The 24,031-nt window shown below is 39.7% G+C and overlaps 2 protein-coding genes across 4 annotated transcripts in view; one reads left to right on the forward strand and one right to left on the reverse strand.

Annotated features, from left to right (window-relative positions):
• Positions 1 to 1,063: 1,063 nt before the first annotated feature.
• Positions 1,064 to 11,536, forward strand: LOC142398258 (uncharacterized). Its single transcript, XM_075482223.1, has 4 exons — positions 1,064 to 1,156; positions 1,328 to 1,738; positions 7,292 to 7,598; positions 8,111 to 11,536. The coding sequence occupies exons 3-4, from the start codon at positions 7,319 to 7,321 to the stop codon at positions 8,545 to 8,547; spliced, it is 717 nt and encodes a 238-aa protein (XP_075338338.1). The 5' UTR covers positions 1,064 to 1,156; positions 1,328 to 1,738; positions 7,292 to 7,318; the 3' UTR covers positions 8,548 to 11,536.
• Positions 11,537 to 22,986: 11,450 nt separating this feature from the next.
• Positions 22,987 to 24,031, reverse strand: part of ranbp3b (RAN binding protein 3b) — a 17,402-nt gene continuing 16,357 nt past the window's right edge. For all 3 annotated transcript variants that reach the window (XM_075482973.1, XM_075482974.1, XM_075482972.1), the window contains one exon: positions 22,987 to 24,031. This exon is cut by the window's right edge and continues 137 nt beyond it. The gene's annotated coding sequence lies outside the window, so the exon portion shown is untranslated.

Consider the following 24,031-nt stretch of genomic DNA (forward strand, 5'->3'; position numbering starts at 1 on the left):
CCATCATAGGCTATAAGAGGAACCAGGCTGTTACCACACATTTATTGGGATGGCATAAAATTCCTTTGGTTTGCTCCAACTCAACACGAAAAGAATTTAAAGTCCTAGAAAGTTAGTAATGAACCACATCTCTGCTTCCCTGGTGTAACTTTTCAAAGCACGATTTGTTTACAAACTGGCCCAAGAATGTCAGAATGAGTCATGTTAGAATGAGATATTTGTTAGCAAAGGATTTGCTTCCTGCTGTAGTGCTGGCTTACTTTTCATTTTGCTCTTTTATTTCACCATCTTTGGCTCCAGATGAAATTCTGGACCTTTGGCTTTGTTTGGATCAACAGTGTAGATTTATTTAGCGGGTTTATGCTCCTAAACAGCACCTGTATGGCTTTGCCCACCCCCCTCTCTCTCGCTGTCTCTTGCATTGGTTCACTCATCTCTAAACTGGTTGGTCTGTGTTTATACATTACTGACCCCACACACCTGACGCTTTTCCTCCGGGGACAGGGTATTTATTTAGATTGCAGTCTGGAGTGCCTGATACCTTCCAAAAGCACAACCATCTGCTCCTCATTTGCTGCTTGAGGGCTCAAGAGCTAAAACAATGTTTTATATTGGAGGAGAATGGGAGATCTTTAACAACACCCTTGTTTTTATCTCCGGGTAACGGTAACTTGAATCATAAAATACCTCTGCCATGATGATTCTATCTAAATGGGTTTGATATTGTCTTAGCACCTTTTAAACCAATTGTGAATATTCTTAATTCCCCTTAAAATATTGGAGGACGCTTGCTTTAACAGACCACTTTTAAGGGCGTTGATCTGCCCAATTGAGGCTATTACCAATTGCCTGCTTAAGATGGCTGACTCTCTTGCGGCAGAAGGTGAATGTAAGCTGTTGCTCAGGGCAAAGCATCCTTTGGTGCTCCTGGAGTTACAGCCAGGAAGATTAACATATCAGGAGTAATCCGACTCGGCCCACAAGCACAACTATGGAGGAGGAGCAACAGTTGAGGGGGGAGGCAGGCAGAGGCATCAGAAAGAAGCTCTGTGCTCCACTTACGGCAACCACGTTCTCCCTCCTCACCCTAACCCATCCTATCGACCCAGAGTTCCCCTCCCTGGAACTGAAGAGAAGACCTGCTGCTGGAAAGAGGGTAAGGAGATATACATTGTCCTTCCATCAGTGCTGCTTCTGTGGAGATAAAGTGCTCTGAGCTCTGAGGGGAAGTGAGTTTCACAACAGATGGGATAAAAGTTAAAGCATCTGTGGGATCTGTCTATTGCATGCCACTGTACCTCAACTGTGCTCTGTTCTTCTGTTTTAGGTTAAAGTTTGTGCGAAATAGAAGACCAGGGGTTCTGTAGGGAGAAGCATGTGTCCAGGAGTTTTTTGAACTGAGGCCAAGTCATCCACCTCACCTTTTTTTGAATGGATCAAGCTGAGTGCCGCAAAGCGCTTGCTTACATTCAGCGTAATGTTGATTCTGATTTTTGCAACCTAAAACAGTTCTATGGAAAGGAAAACATAACAAAAGAATAAGGTATCCTGGAACTGAATCAAGTCAAGACACCTCCCGTACTTGCGGGGCAAGGAGTGGTGATTATTTTATGGGAATTAGCAGGAGTCTTCCCCTCACTCCTCGCCTGTGATGATGATGGACTTACCCAGCCAGCACTTGTCTGAGGTCAGCTGAAGACGACGCCACGCAGCTAAGTCTGGATTAGCCGGCCGAACGGTAAGGACAGAGCATCTTCTTTTGTTGGTTTAAGGTGGCAGCTTATGTGGGAAGGCGTTAGGTGCTGCAGTGTGCTGCGGACAGAGATGCCTCGCTAAGTGCTTGAGTGACAGAAAACACACGTTGGATTATCTGTATCAACAAGCAGCCCAATATGGAACCGCATGACAGTAGTGCAACGCAGCCTTGCACGAAATGTTTGCAGAGCGGTTACCACTGTTTACAAGGGGAAATGCCACCATATTGGAACTAAAACAAAAAAATAAATTAGCAGTACAATTCTTTTGCCCTCATCACACTGACAAGTTAATTGTCTGTGTGGTATTTTCTTTTCCTGTGACTCTTTCAGTGTGGTGGTTCGCCTAATTTTCATGCACAATTTCTCTCTAAATACTCTTGGTTTTCTTTACCAGAAGTTGCTCCACTTATAAAACAATATTTTTTCTCAGATTCCATTCTTTCTAGGATTGTTTTTTTTTTCCTTTATCTCATGGAGATGGACCTTTAACAGTTTACATGATTAGGCGGATCAGGATCACAATAAATTGGAGATGTGAGAGGAGCAAACTTGATAATACTCACTGTGAGCATTTTACTGAAGTGATGATCCCCTTTGCACTAAGCCTATATCATACGAAGAGATTATACTGTATCTAGCTGTGTCCCGAGAGGCCGGATCGAGGTTAAGCCTAAAGTCAATTGAGTCTTTCAACTTTCATAACCTGCCAAATCTGGTTATGACTAAAGCTGAAGTCACAGCTGAAGCATCGCTCCTTATTTTGTGATCAGTGTTTTTCCTCTTTTTTTTCCCATGTGTTTTTATGGGGGGGGGGGACAAAACACTGCATAAAAATGACAAAGATTTAGAAAGCAAAGGATGTAACTGAGGTAAAAACTCTCATATTTCAGATATTTGTGCTTGCTTGTGCTTGCTCACATTTCAAAGTGGTATTCAGTGGGTGTCAGATGGCCGCCAACCTTTTGAAACAGAAGCATCGACATGTTTAACATAGGTTTAAAGGCGATGCTGTTGTGCTAAAAGAGGATCTGGGATAGACAGATTAACCGCCAGAATAACAGCTCATAGACTTCTTTAGAAAGTGTCCAAGCAACATAAATCTTGCACACACAAATATTGATGAGGGCAAGATTGTGTTTTCTTGCCAACCATCATGTGTGTTAAATGGGCTAATTAAATGTGCCATCAGAACTATATGACAATGAATAGTCCCCATAACAATCGAGTGTCAAATCTGCGTCTATAAATGTATGTTCACCTTACACTAAATCAACGCCACCTGAACAGCAACAAGTTTGAATTGGGCCATTCCTTGAAGAGCCGTTGTGTCATTGGATTAATCTGGATTAATCCCAGGGATGTGATAGAGACCCTTTCAAAATAAAATTTGAAGCTTTTTTAAGATACTTACTCACGCAGCAGACTGAAAGGAAAAATGAATCAAGTTTAGAATTTGTGGAATGTTTGTAAAAAGGATTTCTGGCATTATCCAGAGATCTTTTTTCTCAATAATCAACAACAGCTTTCTCACAAACAAACAGCCTTGTTTTAATTATCGTTTGGTTACTGAGTGACAGAGCTTGAGCCAATTTATGTGGCTGCCCAGAAAAATTACAGTCTTTTTAGTTGCATTAGAACAGAGGCTGCATTTAGAACAACCAATCTGGGCTCAGCTCATCCACTTTATTTTACAACCTTTTGGTGCCAACACAACAAATCCAACTCACTGAGATTGACGCTTTGCTCCTTCATTCTGAGGACAGGGCAGGTTTTAGAGGAGGTAGCGCCTGTTCTCTCTCTATGTGGACTCTACATGCTGGTCTAACCCTTGAGTTTGAGGTGTCAGATGGATTAACACTGACACACACACCACACACGCACACACACACACACACACACAGACGGCAGGACCTGAGCTCTGCCACCAACACTGCAGCCAGGTGTTTATCCACGTGACTGCAGATAAACCCAGGACGCATTAGTGCTAATCTCGCCCTGATCTTTGGAATATGTCCCCTATTACCTTCTCCAAGCGCTCTCTAGCTGCCCCTAGGCCTCCCGATGCTCTCTTAAGAGGGAAAAGACAAGACAGGGCCTTTCTAGGACTCCATAAAGTACGCTGTTTTCTTGCAACAACACAGTAGGTGCCTCTCCCGCTATTTGTTGTGCTGCTGTTATCTTTTCAGTGCAGTTACTCATGGGGTGGGTTCAGTCTAATGCAGAGACAGCCGGGCACATAGAGCAGAGCTCAAACACACAGCGTGACACTAATGTTGTGTAGGTAGAGGCCTTTGGTTGTGCAATGGCAAACAGACTTTGACCTGTGAAGATTTCTTGATATCAAAAAGTAGAGTTATTATGAAAGATGGCTAGTCAGGGAGGGGTGCTATTGGAGCACGGAAATAGAGAGGCTTTCTGGCCAACAATGGAAGGTTGGAAAGTTTATCTAAACACGAATGTGTCAGATGATTTGGGAAAAGTGAAAACACGCAATTCCTGTATGTGTGTGTTTATGGTATGTGTGAGTCACGGTGAGACAGAGAGGGAAACAGAACAGTCTGTATTTAGGGTATATATAGGAACAAATGCTACAGAGTGAAGGAACATAAAAGTTTGTATCTGCTTTTTTTCCAGCACAAAGAAGGGCTTCATTCATGTCTTTCTGTGATCCTCTCTCGCTGCTGTCATTCCACATTGGTCGAGATCCAAGCAAGCTCACAAGAAAGCCCCCTGTCTGCTGCCTTCATTCAGAAGTGTTAACCAAAGACGCCCGTTATCCCCATCTTGACAGATCTCTAGTTCATCTTCCATGGGCTATAGTGCTCTGTTGAGTGTCTCCCTCTGGCACCGGAGGGATGGGATGACACGAGTGCCATGTTGCTGTAATTACATTACTGCCGGCTTAGTAGCACCATGTCCACTGACCCAATTATTCCTCAAAACACATACATTTTATTGTATCATGTGAGATAATGCGATCTTTGAGTCGGAACAACAGCTCGGTTGATGGTTGCGGAGAAGGCTCTAACTGCACGCTGCATGTGTTGCAGCATACGTAATGTCTCAGGAATGGCTTTGACAGACTCTGGAATTCTTGGCTAAATAATTCACTTTCATGGTTCACCTCAAACATGTTGATGACCTGCTCGGGCTGCTTCCTCTTTGTCAGTAGCCCTCCAGGTGAACTATGCCGGACAACAAACATCAGGTGTGCTATAATAGTCAATCGTATGCTCCATCGGAACACAATTTCCAAATAAAGACTTTGGAGCCTGCACTCAACTCTTCTATTACAAACAATTTTGGCCAAATGCATTCAACCGGCCTTCATCTCTATACACAGGAGCGTGCACGGGCACATCACTGCATGGTGCTTTTGTAATTGCCAGACATGTTGAGGATGTGTGCGAGCTGGTTTAGTTGTCTTTGCAACTCATCTGTGCTTTTATGTCTGTGCTTGAGGATGGGTTTTCCTTCTGCTGGAAAACCTCTGGGTTTCCACTATACCTTCTGCTTTGCTGCTCTTCTCTGTTTACTGTAAAACAGCAGCGCTTCTCCTCATGTATTTCCATTGCTTTCCAAAGAAAACACAAGTGCCCCTTGTCCCTATCAATATCTGTTTATTTATGTTCACAACAGCAGAGGCTAGAGGTAGATATTAAATTTCCATGGGGAATTAATCTTCCGTGACCATCAGAACAAGCTGCAGAATGCTCCCTGGCACTTTCATTGCTGCCAATCGACTGCAGATGTGACTAATGCGTTTCTGAGTGGAGCAATTATGACAATCAAAGTGTCTTCAGGGGCATGAGATCGGTGTTTGACGACCCAGCTTCGTCCAGTGTCAGCCACTGAGACACTGGAGGCCTCATCTGTTCCTGATGAGTTAATTGTTTTATCAAGATGAACCACAGAGCTAACAAGCTGACGACACTGACGCATTGCAGCCGTCTGAAAGGGCTAACTTCGAGGATGAGTAAATGTCCCAAACTGACCTATTAATGAGATAAGAAAACAATGATCTCATCCTCTCATATATCATTGTGCACTGACTCTTTTAATATTGAGAATTTATCACATTTAGAATGTCAGCAGCACGATTTCTGGTGTGAGCAGTTGGTGTTGAACCAACAGAAACAGAGTGAAATTTCTGAGTGCTAAACACAACACTAAGAACTAACAACAGACATATAGCCGGGTCGTGGTTCCACATTTGGTTTACTTACACTGTGCGTCAAAGAGGTTGTTAGGTGATGTGTTTGACTTTCAAATGAATGCTATTGTGCAGAGACTCCCACCACGTCAAACCCATATGGAATTATGAGTGATGAGTCAAGCTTTAACTGACTGGACCGGTTATACCTGTTTATATGCTGTTTATACCACTGCAACTCATTTGTGCAGTTTGTTTGTATTTTCCCTCAGCGGCGTCCAAAACACTCAGATTTTGTGGGAACCATAATTTGCCTATAGTTTCTCTTTTTTTTGTTTACCTTACTCCACTGGAAACCGTTAAACCCATGAGAAATTGTTCCCACTTTTGACTATTTTTTACAAACTGTTATAGTTAGGTGATCTACAGGAGTGGGAGAGTTACAGAAAATATTCATGTGAGATTTTTGTTTCTACAATAAACCAGACAAAAATATGTGACACTCTGTCTCACTGTAAACAGTCCACTAGTCTGTATGTCTGCACTTCAGAGTCCAGTCTGGCAAAGCACTTTGTGATACTGGTCTGGATTTGCCGTTAGTCACTGCCAGTGTACAATTTCCGGCTCCAGGGGAATGTTTTACTCACTGGTGACATGATATGAAAAATACAAAGAAAGTAAGCTTTGAAAAAATCTTCTCAAATACCAGCTGCAAACATGAGGCATGAGTCCTCTGAATGAGTAGTTGTGGCCACAGTGTTGCCATGCCTATAAAGAGGGAAGGGCTAATGTAAAGGGATGTAGAAGCACACGTGTACACTGAGGCCTCATCGTACTTTAGATTGCAAATAGGTGTGGTTAGGAGATTCCTGTCAAAGCAGGAATGAATTTTCCCTCTTTGAAAGCACATTCATTCTGCAAAAAAAAAAAGAAGAAGATGAGGAAAACGTGTTCCTATTATCATGACACATAGGTGTCAGCCTTTTTCAGCAGCTGTCTATCAGTGAGAGGGTGAAAGACTCATCCAGTCGGTTAAAACATGAAACGGCAGTCATGCTTCTGTCCTCTGCAGGCTGCACCAGCACAACCTTAAACACACACAGCATTCTCAGGTGTCAGCGAGGGATGTTGGGCACAGGGATCACGAACCCACTCAGAGAGGAAATGAGCTGACAGCAGAAAGAAAAAAAGGAAACTGGCGGTAAAGCAAAAGCCCTTTACTTTAAGGCAAGGTCAAAGAAATGTGACGGCACAAAAGATTAACAATTACAGAATCGTTCTGCCTGCTTTATTGTGACAAGCTGAGAGGATGGTTTCCATGATTGAAGGTGTGAATGTTTAAACACTTCTGACGTTTGTTCATTTTTGCCTCACTCCACAGAGTTTCAATGCTCCTCCACATTCTAAGATGAAGTTATGGAAAGGTGCTACCTTTGCCTTCATGCTCTGTGGTGCAGCTCTGTCCACCATCCTAATTAGAAACATGGCCACGATCGGACAGTTCAAACTCAAGACAAAACATCCAAACACATCCTCACTCTCACTGAGACCGTCTTCGTCACCAGAGTCAACATCCAGGACATCATTATCCTCTTCAGCGGATTCAAGAGTGCTATCCCAGCAGACAGGAGGTCCTCATCGGAAGATTCGCTCAACAGACGGCAACATGAACACGCTCTTGTCAGACTGTAAGATTAACCGTTTCTTTCTTCCTTCTATGTGGCTTGGAGATAAGGTGTCATGTGAAAAGGGTTGTCAGATTCCACAGAGAACACTTAGCTCCTGACTCTGTTGTTTATAGAGCGGGTTTTAATGTCTTTCAATTAACACCTCATAGATCACAAGCTCTCCGTGAGAGCATTATAATTTCCAAGAGATGAGGATGTATAGCATATACTTTTCTCCTTGTCTGGCCTCATCGACAGGCATTCATGAGCCTAATTGGCTCCATGGAATTATAATTCCTTATTCCACGGTAGTGGCGATAAGAGCAGTTTGTTGTCTATTAGAAATAGAAACTAACTTTTGCAAATCTGTTAGCACCTGACTTTCATTATCCTGACAACCATTGTATGCTATCTCAGTGAACCATCTGTTCTGTTGATATTTATCATTGTTGTGAATATTCTTCTTAAAAATATATTCTGTCCCTTTGCCAGCTCTTACTAATGCTTCGGTTGGTTTTTATTCTCTCTTTCAGTTTCCATGATGCTCCAGAGCTTCACGGAGGGCGAGCTTCAGCATGTGGTTGAAACCTTGCTTGACAAGAAGCGAAGGTGGAGCCAGCCCCTAGGCAAGAACCAGGCCAGAAGGACTAAAAGAGCCCGCAGGCCTAAGCCCTGCTCTCTGAGGAAGCTGGTGCTGACAGTGAGTGAGCTGGGTCTTGGCTACAAGAGTGAGGAGACAGTGGAGCTGCACTACTGTAGCGGTAAATGTGCCGCCCACCGGCAGAACTACGACATCACCATGGAGCACATGGTTCGGACGGGCTTCAGGGAAAGGGGTCGCAAGGACAAAGTTAGCAATGGACCCTGCTGCAGGCCGACTGCATTCGACAGGGGCTTTTACTTCTTGGGTAACGACAACCGCTATCACACGATACAGAATGTGTCTGCAAAGAATTGTGAGTGTGTATGACCCAAAGGAGTGTACCTCTCACTTTATCATGCTGCTCTCAGCTTTGGCGAGAAGACTCAAACATGGATTCTTTTAAAAGATGAAAGAATTGGAATACAAACTCAAAGAGAGGAGGAAACAGTGGGAATATGTTTATGGCTGCTCCACTGCTACCTTTTATTGACAGACTGACATTTGGGCGTCTGTCACCTCAAGTTGGAACCGAATCGCATGGACCAGCGGGTGCAGTGTTTGGTTTCCAAGTTAAATCAAAAGAAAATGAAAAAGACAGCTCAAACCAAAAAGTTATTTTCTATCTGTGTAGTAACACTGTAAACTGTGGTGTAACAACAGCAGCAACATTATGTTTGTGACATTTGAGAAGTTGTACATATGTAAGACTCATAATGTTCAGTCAGGGTGGACTAGTCCATTGCTGTTCCTGCACTTGAAACCCATATTTGTCCAAATCATAGAATTTACAGAGTTGACAAAAATCTGACAAGATTCGATAAAACTTCGATAAAATGTCGAAGTTATGAATAGAATACATTTTTATTGCCGATGTTTACCTTAAACTCTGCACAGGACAGTTTGGTCCAGTGACCTGATAATAATGGAAAGATGTGACACATCACCGGAACATATGTTGACTTAAAGATGTGTTGAATTGTTGCTATCACAGACTATTTTGTTGTGTTCCTGGTTCCCTGCTTACATGCATTATTGTACTGATTGCAGTGTTATTACACAGGTAAAAGCAACCCGTTTTCACTTCCAGTTTGTCACATTCTGACGCGTTGTCAGGGATAAAGCGTCATTTTTTGACATGCGAGGTTTACCAAGCTTTTAACGCAAAGTCGATGGGCGTGTCATCATAGAACGTGGAAAGCAAAGCCTTTATAAATGAATAAAATGTTGGGTTTTTTTGTGTAATTTAACATTTAATCATGATATTTTCCTTGGAACCAAGGGATTTTATGCCTAACTTTAACCAAGTATTTTTTATTGTGAAGGAAGACAAAATAAAGGCAGGAAGTAAAAGAAAAAGCCCAATTCAAAATAAAAAACAGCTGTGTCAAGGTTGGACTTGAACACAAGTAGCATGCTTGGGAGTCAAGTGTCTGCCCCCTTCTCTCCTCCAAACGTCTTCATTCTAATGATGTTTTTCAGTCTGCCTTTACCATTAGCACAGCCAGTGTGTCGGTACGTTTACAGGCACAGTTAAGTTGAGGTACAGTAAGAGTTCAACCTGGCAACTTAATTGGACCACTGTCCTTGTCCTAGTATACATGCAGGGGAGGAGTTGAAAAAGTATGTCTGACACCACAGCACTGTGAACAGTTTCTTTAAAACTTATATGTGAGAGATTATCCTACATGTAAGTCTAGCTTAATTTAGTGCACAGACATTCTCTTTAAGGTACGTAAATGTTGATTTTTTTTTTTTTTTGTTCATGCTGAGGTTTTGAAATCAGGAATTTTTAGAGCCAAGTGACAGTCTGGAAGTGCTTTCAGTGACTCGACACTCAGTCTTAACGGGCTGCTTTTCAGTTGCAGTTTCTGACATGTTGAGCCATCTGACAAAAGAAACAGAAAAATATTAGAATGACAGCAGTATTATTGGGAATTTGGTTGTTTAAATATACACTTATGCTTTACTGTTTTTACAAAAAGACTCATTCCTTGTGGTTATTCTTTGTAATTTACCAACTTCTTCGAATGGAATAGGAACTACGCAGCATGCTGAGAGCCAGTTTGAGTCTATTTATGAGTATACATGCAGAAGTGATTCAACTGCATGATCTTGGTGTCTATGTTTAATTTTGTTTCATTTAATTGGACTGATGGGATTACATACATTTTGAAAGTCTACTTTTGGTCAAACTAATATGATCATTTCTTTCACATTGTCATTTAATCTCACTGCTGCAGAGAGACAACAGACCGGATGCAGCTTTAGAGCACATGTAGAAAACTGACGTGAGGCGTCCTTGACAAAAACTAGCAGAATGTGACAAGCTGGGAATGAAAATGCGTTGGTAAAAGGAATGTTGTTGAAAAGAATTTAACAATGAAAGAAAACCATTTTTTTTAATAGCTCCATGTTTATTACACACCTGAAATAATTGTGTTTTATAAATTGGTATTGTGTAGCCTGCTTTAAGACAAACACTATCACACATTAGCAATAGACATATGAAAATTTACCCATTTGCCCTCCACAGAGCAACTCTTCTTTTACTACTTTTTTCTAAAATAAGCCCATATCATATATAACCTGCAATTACCCATAATTCTCTGGAATTATTTTTCCTTAGATAATTGCCAAAATCAACACACGTGATGACTTCACAAAGTCACATTTATAAACATCTCTCATCTCAAGTTCCAGGTGATATAACCTATTTAATGCTTGTCTCTGGGTGTAATTTGCGAAAGTTTACACTCACACTGATTTTAGCTGATTGCAAAACTCAAGTGGAAAACAGAAGAATGGTTTTAGTGAAAAGTAGTGACATGTTTTCTTTTTCTTCACAGTGGCAGAAAAATGAAGTATACATTTAAATTTGAGGTTGTGTTTGCACCCATCTAAAACTTTTCCTAACCCATAACCCACACTACAGCCTTTCATCGGCCCTGAACATGCCTCCCTGTTGCGTTGCCTGGTAGCTATTGAAGTAAATCGTCAAGCATCTTTTTCACCCTCAAGGATCTGTATTTGGTTTTAAACTCACTGTATTTTTTATTTTTGGTTTTTTTTCTTGAGGAGGTAAAGAGGAGGGTGCAGATGCAGTGCATCTTTGTTGTAGTTTTTATTGTATTTATTTGAAAAATAAATTATGGATTTGTATATTTATTTAGATTACAACACAGAAACGGGACAGCTTATTATCATCAAGCTACTGTGCCAAAATGTTTTATCTAACACTCTATATTGACTGCTGAATAAACGTAATTTCAGAGGTTTGGATGGTCATCATTTCTTGTGAATGACTGATTGTACTTAGACTGTATCTAAAACAAATAAATAATAGAATCTAAAAGTGCAAGATGATGTCGATAGTCATGTCAATTACAATAAGAAGGTGACACATATATTAGGAATAAAGCTGAAGATGCTGACGAATGGATTTCAATTAATAAACCATGTGACAGATTAAAAATATAGCTGCATTGTCATGATACTATATCATTCTGTAGGATTCCCTTTCTGAAATAATTAATTCTACAGCTGCTCAAATTCCACAGTTCTAAACAGCAGTGGGGACAAAAGCTCAACCCACAAGGCTGTTGGCCAGAGACGTTGCGTAACAATCACCAGTCTCTGGGAAGCATAACTGCTATCATTTAAAATCTTTGACAGACCAGTAATCAATCAAAGAAAAGGCTTTGCCTTTTCTTTTTCTTAATGCTCTTCAACGTAGCCATCATTTTGCCAACAAAGCTAACGAAAATTCTAAAGCAACCACGAACGAATCAGAATCCCGAGTTATCAAAGCAGCCAAGACTTGGTTGGTCTTGTCGCAAAAGCTCCATTGTTTTTCAAAAACCATTAAAAACACACAGACAAACCACACCATTGAACTGGATGACATGTCTATTTATTGTGAGAAAGAGAAACTGTTTGTTTTGCTGAGCCAGTCCCACATACACCATCCTGCTCCTGGGGAAAGTCATTTGAGTTGAATGATACAGCAGTAGTAAGCATGAAATAGTCCTTTAGCTGAAGGTGGCTCTCTGATGCAGATGGACATGCAGCAGAGTGACACAAAGAAGTCAGAGGTTGTGTTAGAAGTAACATCAGTATTAGAGTATTAGAAAAACATCAGATAATGCCAAATTGATCATCTTAAGTGAAATTTCTAAATTCACATAAAGTACAGATTCATTTACAGATAATTTATTGTCAGATCAGCTTCAAGAGATGTTGTTGTTTGATGCATAAATGCATCCATTTTACACCAGAACACTGTTTCTCATAAAACTGGAACTTCTCAAAAGTGGGCATAAACAAGCCTGCTTTTAGTCTGACCACCATGCAGGTTTAACGAGGGCTTCATCGTGATTTGTGATTTGTATAACTTCCTAAATCTATATATTTTATCAATAATATTTGCTGTATTTAGCATCACAGAGCATTTAGACTCATCCTGCATTAACCCAAATGCAGTCGAGGTGAAAAGAATTTGAACTAACCACAGATCATGCTGATTGTCTTTTTTCTTTCCAATAGGAAAACTGCAAAAAAAAAAAGTTAGTGTATGAATGACCAAAAGAGAAAATGTGAAGTAAACGCATATCAACTTTGCCCTCCAAGAGATTTACTAAATCTAGCAAAAGTCTTATTCTGATCCATCTTCAGTCATGTCTCAGCATCAATCCGTGATGACAGGAGGTGTCCCTGCAGAATATCTATTTTACATTACTAACGCTCAACCTGAACAAAGTCTTTACATTCTGCAAGTTAAAGGAGGCTTTGAGTTTTTTTTTTTTTTTTAGTAATTACTAAAAACAGTTTAAAGCAGACGAGCAGCACACACTTGCAATGCCCTGCCCTGTAATATGTGCGGGAGCTGGCTGTGCTACCAACATTAGGCTACAGCGATTCTTATCAAGCTTGTAGCGGTTAAAACAGTTTGTCCTCTAATCCACTCCGATTAGATAAGATAAACTACAGCAGAAGCTACAACAGGATGACTTATCTAAACCAACAAACCAATACACGAGCCAACAGAGCCTTAACAGCCAGAAGATTTCTTATTGGTGCACTCTTCTGTGCCTTCATTCTACCCCAATGGTATCCAAAAGTAGTTTTTTTTCCCGATTTGGCTAAACTTTTTAGTAAACTATTAAAGACACGCAAAAGAACAAATCAGCTCAGTGTGTGACCAATCACACGGCAGCTGTTTGATAGTGCAATTAATTTAAATGCTGTTTTTATCGATAGTTGGACGAGACAAGTTGTAGTGGCAAGATGACAGGGACGAGCATTCAGTCAATTTTAAGCGTTTAGTGAGGAATGGATTAATGCATTCCTTGAGTGTTGTTAGCTGAGGAATAAGCCACTAAACAAGCTTAAAAACAGCAAAACTATCTATAGAATTGCATTGTCTCCTCCTTTGAAAAATAATAATATTCTAGGTATTATCTTAGGTATTTTTTACTCTGTCTTATCATAATCTCATTATTTTTTAGCAAACCGATCAAGCTGAAATAAATTAGCTAACATCAGTAACACTTGTGGACAAAATTTATTGATCTAAAATTTAATGAAAGAAGTTAAAGCTATTTAGAATAGGAGTCAAAGCCCTGTGATAAATTCAGCCCTACCTCTTGCCCTCAGACTACTGGGATAGGTTCCAACTCCTTCCCCCAAGCCCCTATAGATTTTCATTAAAAAGCATTCCTGTTGTGTTTAAGATAACTTTAACAAGACAAACGAGACCAAATTTGGTAAAGTACAGGTGCAAAGAATGCCATTAATAGTAGTCATGAGACAGATCCCCACCCACTGATGTGGCGTAATCTTCTTATACTCCATCATTTAGATTGATCTATAGTGATTTATCTCTCAGTGTATAGACTGAGGTTTCTTAGTGTACTGACACTTAAATGTTGTTTCTCATTTGAGAGTGTGGATAAAAGTCTCTGCTAAATGATTACATTTAAATTAAAAAGGTCTGGCATACCACTAACTAGAGAGGAAGCAGGGGAGGCACATTTGGGGAATGTGGTTTAATCTGAAAAGGTAATGACAACAGTTCGTGACAACTTCAGTGAACAGTGCAAGAGTATCTGAGCAGATATCTGGCTTTCAATAAAAGCCAGAGCAGAGGGTTTTGGTTTTATTTTTTTGGCAACTACAGAACAGTATATACAGTGTTTTCAATGTGGAAGCAATTCAAAAGCAAGATTTGTTTGAGGTGTATACACAGCATAGGCCAGTACTGACTTGGAGTTAATAAGACGAACACAACACCGGAGGTCTAGTGGACAGGAATCATGGCAGTTTATGTCGGGTGAAGAGTTTGCTTGCTTTGCTAACGGTCCATACTCCAGAATACGCTTTGGCTGTAAGTTATCTCAGATTTAATATCATCATATATCATCCCCTGAGTGTCAGCTAAATCAAGCAGCAAAAGCTCTTGCTGAGTTAATGCATGAAGACCTAGCGTTTGTTTTCCCCACCCCATGAGACATAAATCCCAACAAATTCCAGACAACACAATTTATACAACTTCCTGCTCAGTTTCAGTGAGGCAATTCCACATCTTGGAGTCCACGTGTAAACTATGACTGCAGGCACACAGAAGTCGGCTTAAGTTTAGAGTTGATCAGAGAGTGGTCACACAGAACAAACTGACGGATGCACCGTCACAGAAAACCTTTGTAAATTTTATGTGTAAAAAAGTAATCTTTCTCCTCTTGGGTTTTCTTTGGCCAAGTGCAGCACATGTTTCAGCATGACTGTGACTTGTGTTTACTACAGCTGTGGGGGTGAAATGTATTTCAGCCGTTTGTATTTTGAGCAATTTCATGTTCTACAGACAGCTACAGGAATAACATGGAAGTACATGTCTCTATCGCATCAAAGGTACCTCAGCCGAAAACATTTGAACGTAATTAAATCTAACAAATCAAGAATTTCCTTGTGAAATTAAATGAGGTGAAACTTTCTCCTCAGTTACTAAGAGGAAAGAAAAACGGTAATTCATTACATTTATTTACACTGTTGTCTTTATCTAAGTCCCTGCTAGTTTGTCACAGAAATATGCTTAAAATGTTTATAACTGCAGGAAAAAAACGAAACCACTTTACCTCTGACATAAACATACATTTCTGCAGTAAAAGGCTTTGAACCAAACTGTCTGCACAGGCTCAGCAGAGAACCAGAAGACCTGCAGGAAAGAAAATTTGATAGTCAGTTAATCAAAGCTTCCCACAAAGCATTATGACACCTGGCAGCAATTTGATGACAACGCGTGATTTATCTAGAGAAATTAGCACTGCTTTTTGGACTATGCTTTGGCATTTTCAAAAAATAATCATTACAATTTTTTATCGATGTACTTTTCATGGGGTGATGATAGCAGAGTAGACTGGGCCAGCAGGAATTGAGGAAGTCCAAACTCAGAAAAGCGAAACTCAGTGCCAACAATGAATTTTAAATGAACCAAGAAGATGCTCAGCAAAAAGATATCTCATCGCCTGCTCCTTCGTTTTTTTTTTTTTTAATCCGCTATCTCGTGCTTGCAAAATCAGTTGTCAGCTGTCCACTTGTTGGTGTTTGAGAACAACAGTTTTAACTAGAACTGATCGTTTGCATTTGCAGTTTTGAGGGAAAGCCCCAAAATATTCATGTCAACTTCAGTGTATTATAGGATAATAGTGTTAGTGTATACAAGACATTTGTTGTTGGTAACAGTGTAGACAGTAATAAACATGCCACAGTTTCACAGCCCCCTCCTTTGTCCAGCTGCAGCATGTTGAGGAGTTCGGAATGGAGGATGCAGCGCTGACTCTGGAGAACCCAAACTGCCTGAAGGACTGCAGAAAGCAGGTGTTTCTCATCTTTCTGAGCAGCTCTACACTCTCATAAGATGAATGAACACAATCCATCGTGGCTGCATCTCTTCTTTCATAGGAAAATATGATTACATTGAGACATCAGGCGTTACATCTTTAATTACATGAGAAGATTTATACAGATTTCTTGTTGGAGGGAACTCTTATGTCATGGATAAATCATTTACAGGAGAGATAGATGTGTGCGAGTTAAAGAAATGTTGTCGGCGACGCCTTGTATTAATTCATAATTCATGTTCACTTTGCTGTCTACATGCCATTAATATTTAAAAACCTAAATAATCAATAATTCAAAGAGTTATGTCCGAAAAAGGACAATGAGAACGGATCTATGCAATGGACAGTTCAACTCATATTGCTCTTTTAAACATTGCTAATTTTTAGAGCATTTTTGGAGCAGAGTACCGTAACAAGGTGTCCTGCCTTCTGCAGTGGCTTATCAGAGCTGAGGTTGCGGTGCTTAATTTAGTTCTTCAGTCTCTAAATAGATCTCGGGTGGCGCCATCTCTGCTGTCCATGGGTACTCTGTGAGCAGGACGCCCTGCGTTTGATAGAACAGAGGAAGTTCTATTTCCTGGTTGAGATATCCTTCAGTCTGTCTTTATAAACAGGAACACTTGGTGCTTCATGATATAAATTGGCCATACAGAGATGCCAGTGATAGTTTGCATGATGCATACCATGTTTAGCAATCAGCACTGGTGTTTTTGATAATATGCAGAGATGCTGCGGCTGATGGTTACTCGCAGTATTCCTTTTTTCTGAGCTGCTTACTGTCATTTTTTTCCCCCCTTTCATATCACTGCTTTCCATGTGGATCAGAATATGCTTCCAGGCCTTAAATCCTTTGAACGGTATGCTGCTCATTAGCTCTTTATATCAGCGCTGAACAGTTCAAACACCATATGGGTAGGGAAGAAGCATTTTGAGTTAAAATACTTTTGATTGAAGTCCCATACACAAAGGGCTGTGTGTGCCCAGGTGTTTATTTTTCAGTCCTAATGGGTGTGCAAGTGTTTGTAGTGAGCATGAGTGTTTTGTAGGGGTTTTGGGGTGGGGTGATCACTGGGAGTGGCAGGATTTGACGGAATGGGGGGGATTAAAGGGCGGGGAGGAAGGAGTGGGGCAAGGTGGAGAGCAGAAAAGCTGGAGGCAGTGATGATCCTGCAGATCACCTCAGCTGCTCTATAAAGCCTCTGTTCGGACTTTGGCTTTTTATGGGCCGACACGTTCCAATCGGAATAATTACTTTGGTTAATCACCCGTTTTACATCAGTAAGAATTGCCGTTTTTATTCAGGCAGTTTCTTGTAAATTAGTTAAACATATTTATCTATCGCTGATAAGAAATCTAGAAAAAAGGAAGCATCCCTCAGATTTTAGATGCTGTAATGCGAATCAAATGTATGGTAAAAGTCTAAAGTTTCATCAGAAGAAGATATTTGCAGCTGATATACTGAATTAAGGTTATAAACGATGAATAGTCAAAAACGTTGTTTTATAATTAAATACTCACGATAAGGATAAGTTGACAGAATCTTCTCCTCTCCTGCGTCTTTTTGATGTTTTCAGTTTTTTTGTGCAAATTTGCAGCGTGTCATGAGTTCTGTCATCTCGTAATATGAACATACTTTTGAGCATTTTACGTCTTTGTTAATGTTGTATATTTAATTCTTAATGCATTTGTGAGCTTTAAGTGGCCTACAAGCACAGAACAAAATCCTGGAGTATTAGAAAATGCTGCTTTTATGTATTTGAGTTATCTTTTCCACCTCACAGCTCCACCATGTGGAACCACGGAAGAACAACAGTTAGGAGGAAAAACTTATCCGGGGTTACTATAGGCCAGGGTATAGTCAAATGTGACAGGATAAAGTGGATAAAGAAATTCAGATGCAAAAATGTGAGAATTCCAAAACGATTTCACGGAGAAATGTTGAAACATTCTGCATTCCCACCCTTTATCACCCGCTAATTTGTATTATATGATTATTCATGGTGTCACAGTGTAAAAATGTGTCTCAGTTTTACAGTGTAGTGACATTTTGGATATTTTCCAGAACAGCTGCAAACTGGATCTTTTGATTCTTTTTGACAATGGTGTTTGTGGGTTCCAGACTTATTTTGAGCTTTTACTTCTAAAGCAGTTTGGACAAGAAATCTTTAAAGTTCCCAGAAAAAGAAAACAGTTTTATTTTACAGCACATTTTCAGGAAAACAACAATAAAATAATAATCTTAACAAAAACTGCAGCATTTTTTTTTTTTTGACACACACTGTGTGTTTGATTCAGACACAAAGCGGAGGAGGAAGCCAACTTATATGTTGTAACTCTTTTTCTTCTGCTTTTGTTTGCTTGTTTTTTCAGGGGTCAGGATTTGAACATGATCACCGGCATGAAAGGTGGCAATCTTACTACACTATCCACTCACAAAGACAAATGTTGAGTGACCATGATCTGTGGCCCCCTCAGTCTGCACAGGGTTAAAATGCAGAGGTGATGCTGCTGTGGAAATCACTGCATGGTCTCATGAGAACTTCTGATAATGTTCACTGTAATTGCGTACGCGAGTCAAGACTATACCATGCAAAGACAGAAAATTGCAAAAAAGATCCAAAAAAGTTCCTGCTTTCTCTGGGCTTGACGTCTTTAAGGATGGATCTTTAAGGGAAAGTGAATCACTCTCTTGTAGTCTGATGAAGAACAAATTTCTCCTTGACTTGATTCCTTGTAAGGAAATAAATGATACAATTTTTTTTTTTTAAATCATCAGAGCCTCTTTATGAGATCAAATAAACTGTTACTCTGGTTTTTATTACTTTTCTTATGTAAAACTTGCTCTTTACCCATGCAGCTGAGAGTACAGGCTATCATTTGATTTTGGGAGACATTTACCTCTGTTCACTGATATAAAAACACTACTCCCGCTTCTCCATCACAGCCAGCATTCTTTGAATTCTCATTTTAAGGATTTTGATCGCAATCTTTTATCAACCTTTCCCTTTGAGCTAATCCTCTATGACATGACCGTGCGTCAAGCAATGCCAAAACATGACTCATTTACAGAGCTGCCTTTTGTAAACACAGCCCATCTCACAGGTGGTAACAGGTCTTAAAAATGGGGTGTCCCTTTTTAGTGCTCACTGACTTATAACACCAAGGCTGACAGTTTGAAGAAGCGCACAAAAGCAGGTGGAATTTGGTTTTCTGTTGGGAAATTTATGAAAGAGGTTGTTTGAGTAATTACATAAGAGGTTCATTCCTGTGCAGTGTGTATTAGTTGCTTATTATTCTGACATCACGGCATGTGTAGGCTTGAACGATGTCCAAGTCGGGTGAAATTCAGGAGCTGCTGCAACTTAGAGGGATCACTTTACAATGCCTTCCACCTGGGCTGAAGTAATGGGTTTCTACTACAAGTCATTTGCATTTATTGGGCAAACATGTTAATTTGATCCAAGAACAATGCAAATAGATTCTGAGCAGAAACAGGGGAGAACAGTTTAGTTTAGCAGCTACATCAAAGAAAAGCAGCCACACTCTTATCACTATGTAGTCTAGAGGTTGTTTTGAAAGGTTTAAAAAAGATTAAAGAAATAAATATTATTCCTTAAACTTGTTTTTTTTCTTCCTCCAACTTTTGCTAGAAATCTTCCAAATGAAACAGTCTCGGGGGGTTTGTGGGACATAAGATGAACTATAAAGCTCAGGCTGTTGAGAATGCTACTGTTTCTGCAGATAACTATAAAAAGTTCTTTTTCAGCATGCATTGAACATCAATCAGTTTCATTTGTAACAACTTAAAGAGAGGTGGGTTTGTTTTTTTGTTTGTTTTTTTTTGTCTTTTGAAGGGACTTAAATCTCAGTTTAATCTCAACATAACAGTTTAAAAGCTTTATGAACAATTTTATACCCACCTTGTGACACAAACATGCCAAGGTTTCATTACGAATTTTTCTGGTTATTTGTAGCTCAGAATGAGTGTTTGTCTACGAACCTTCTGAGCAATAACAATAAACAATATTAAAGATAAACTCAGGGAAGGTCTGCAGATGATTTAAGGCGGAATAAATTATTGAAGTCCCAGTTTAAATTCCAAATACGTCAGTTATTAATCTACTGAAAACTTTGTACATTTAAGAGTTTTTTGCTCCAAAAAGAAAAAAAAAACTTCTAGTCTTAAAATATACATCTGAAATGTGATCTATAGATATGCTAATTTGGCTCCGTCCACATCTCTGACAGACAGCAGATAACACCATCATAATGATTCAACAGTACATGTCTGAACCAGAGAATAATTCCCAGAAGAGGTAGTTCTATAATACAAAATGCCATGTAGGTATAAGAATCAGACTACTTATGCATTGACATTATTGTTTTCAACAATATTAGAAATGTAAAAAATATTAGAGAGATTCTGACCTGGCTTTATGATCAATTAAACAGCAAACCCAGCTGTTTTTGGATCAAATTTGCGAAAGAGCGGCCCAAAAGCTGAGGACTGCAGACCCATATCCTGCTGGTATTTTTAAAGGAACACTAAGATGTCACTTTGGGTGAGACAAAAAGGCTCATTCTATCAAAGGACATTTTCACAAGAGCAAAACACAACAAGAAGCTTTTTCTGGTTGCGTGTTAGTTCATTTAATTGGTTCCTCACATTGCATGCAAATTAGCCTTAAATAAAACCCCTCTCTGTGAGCGGTGAAAACTGCTTCCTCCGTTGTTCCACGCAGGAACACGCCAGCTGTCCGATCTTGTCTTTTTGGGTCTGTAGGTGGTGATCTGCAGATTTAACCCAGAAATCCTCAGCCATGACACTGATGGTTGATTTTGCTCGCAATATGACACGTAAGATTAATTGTAATAACATGTTAACAAGGAAAAAAATGGGTGTAAGAGAGGTCATGAGAAAACATACTCAAATGTTTTGTGAAAATTACATTGAGTGAACGACAAGGTCTCAAGAACTGAGTCGATATGAGGGAAGTGTGGGTGAAACATTTCTGGGCTCTTACCCTTAAAAGTTTCAGTGGGGCAAAAATGTTAAATAGTTTCTCACACGGGTTTGAGTGTTTTGTGCCTTTTTTGTTTCTGTTGATGTAAACTGAATATCCTGAGGTTTTAAATTGTCGGTTACACAAAACAAAATATCTTGTAGCTGTATAATTATCGTTGCAACATCACCAAAATTTGTTAAAAGCAAAATTCAGCAACACTAAATCATATCTACAAAAGTTTTTTTGTTTTTTTTTAAATACACCTCAGTCATGCTGGTGACAAGTTACAGACTCGGATCCTGCGTCAAGAAACAAAAAGCAATTAATGACGATGCAACAAAATCTCAGTGTGCTGACCGAGCCCTTTGAATTTACAAAATATCAACAAAATAGAAAATGAGAGAAAGATTAAAAGAAATAAATCTGGTTGAATGTAGCTGTGGAGGTCCAGTGAGTTTACTTCAATGACCAGATGCTGGGCTACAATAAGGCATTTAAAAGGCTGTCTGGGAAATGCACTTCTGCAAAAAGGACAAATCAGATGACAAATTTGCATTTACAAATAGTATAAATAACTTTGTTCTCCCTACATTCACATTGCCCTATCAGATCGTTTGGTTTCTGAACTTTTGACTGACCCTAAACATGAGTGACAGTCTGTTAGTAAGTTTAAACTTGCCATGAACAACTATCTCCACTGCACCCTGGGAAAACTTCAGGCTTAGCTGACACGTTAGCAGTATGAATAAGTAGCTGCAACAAAACTTGGGAATAAATCTTGGCACGGTCATTTCAAAGGTCAATTGCAATCACAACTTACGCAGCATTTTTTTTCTCAACACCAACTAGTATGGAACAATGAGGCATTTCAGTACATGTAAATCTGATGTTGCACCTGTTTTAGCTTGTCTGTTGTAGACATACATGGCCTCACATGGTTATAAGTTTATACTTTCTAACCAGGGCAAGGAAGTCTAGCAAAGTCAAAGGCGTAAACAATATGAAACCGATTTAAAATCCCGCGCCTCCCCTGTGGCTTTCTGTTAGTTTTATTCCTTGTGGTCAGAGGGTTTTTGCACTTAAATCTTTTACAGCTCATCTTCTCACAGTGAAGCACTTTGTGGTTAAATGGTCTACTATATGGTCCATATAAAATTCCATAATTCTATCAAGAATCCTGCAGAATTTGTGCTACGAGTCCTATTAAAGTTTATACTTCATTGTACTGAGGTGACCATCGGTTACAATGGGATTCAAAAATAAAAATTCGAATTCCTGATGGTGTCAAGGAGAATCTGTGTATTGGATTTCAAGACCTACTGGAAAACAAGTTACGCACAGGCTCACCTGCTGTCGCCTCAGCATCTGAGGCCAGAATGTGTTCAGTTCCGACTTTCTCCTCACAGTCAGTGATGGAAAGGAGATGCTGCAGAGAAATGCTTCCCTGCCGAGTCACAGTAGAAAGGCTCAAAAGGCAAAGAGTTTGCAAGCTGTGGCGGTTCTGTTTTTATTTAGGATGTATATTTTAGCGTTAGACTCCGGCAATAGGTACATGCATCAAATATTCATCATGACCTTGTGTCTGATGAATACTGTATATAAGCAAGATTCAATCTGTCTCCCGCTCGGCATAGTCAGAGCACTGCATACATCAACCTGTGGGCTAGATCCAGCACGTGAATACAAAACGCATGAAGCCACCTGCATACCATGTATTCTGTCATATCCAGGGTTGAAATTTGTTCTCTTCAGCTGTGCCTGCACTGCTACAACAGAACGTTACTAGAGACAATGTCAGTGTATACAACAGCAGTGATGCTTTAAATTTGGCACAGAGGATTGAGTTTGATAAGAAAAAGAAAATCACAGTCAGTCCAAAATGGTTTATTTTGTAAATGGGGGCAGTTGGAGGAGATGAGAAAACATGGTGCGCTACTAAATGATATATTCAAATGTACATGACATTCAAAGGGTATTACAGTTGTCACTCAAATTTTCCACACGTAAAGTCTTCATTCCAACATGTTTTCCAAATGTAAATGGATAAAAAGTTTATATAATTTCCAACATAAAAATATGTATCAACACAAAAAAAAAACAACCTTGGGATGTTGAAAAGAATAAAAAGAAGTTACATGCAGAATGTAGACTGATAAGATCACTCTTCAATTAATAAAAAAAAAAAAAAAACAAGATGGTGAATGAAAAACATCGTATCAATTCTGACACAAATTCAAGATGAATCCTTCTGCCCTTTTGTCCTCACATCATTAACTCACATTAGCGGAAACTGCATTGTTTGAGTCTTTTATTTACTATAATATAGGTCAATAGGAAATATAAGAAACTGCTAGTAATGACAACTTGAGTGGTCTTGGCTAGCCATTACAAACAGCACGTATGTGTTGAGATGCCTCATGAAAATCACTGCCAAAAAATAAATTACATTTGCCAAAATCTAACGCACAGACTGGTTGGGATGGTTAGGAGGAGGGTCGGTCTTGATGTAGGACCAACTGACTGGATGACTAGTCAAACACAGTGTGAATGAAGCTCCTCTGGATAAGTGGAGTCCAGAGGTACGACTGTAGAGTGAGTATAAAGGTCCCAAAGTAGAAACTGCAGTCTTAACATGTGCCATACTTAAAATGTAGAGGAAAACACCCTTACACTCATCAATATGATGAGCAGAAAAGTCCCAAACCAAAGCTTTGAAGTCTTTATTTTTGCTATCGGGAGAGGAAAAAAATACTCGAAAACAAAAATAAAACACAAAACAGGAGAGGGAGGGAAGAAACAACTCCGGATATTACGCTGAATGCAGAGAAGATGAACTGCACAAGTTGGGTGAGACACTCCGGCACAGGGGGTTATTTCCTGGAGCTAGACTTCTAATATCCAAAAGTACTGGTC

This window comes from Odontesthes bonariensis, chromosome 14 (assembly GCF_027942865.1).
Source record: "Odontesthes bonariensis isolate fOdoBon6 chromosome 14, fOdoBon6.hap1, whole genome shotgun sequence".
Taxonomy (NCBI): Eukaryota; Metazoa; Chordata; class Actinopteri; order Atheriniformes; family Atherinopsidae; genus Odontesthes; species Odontesthes bonariensis.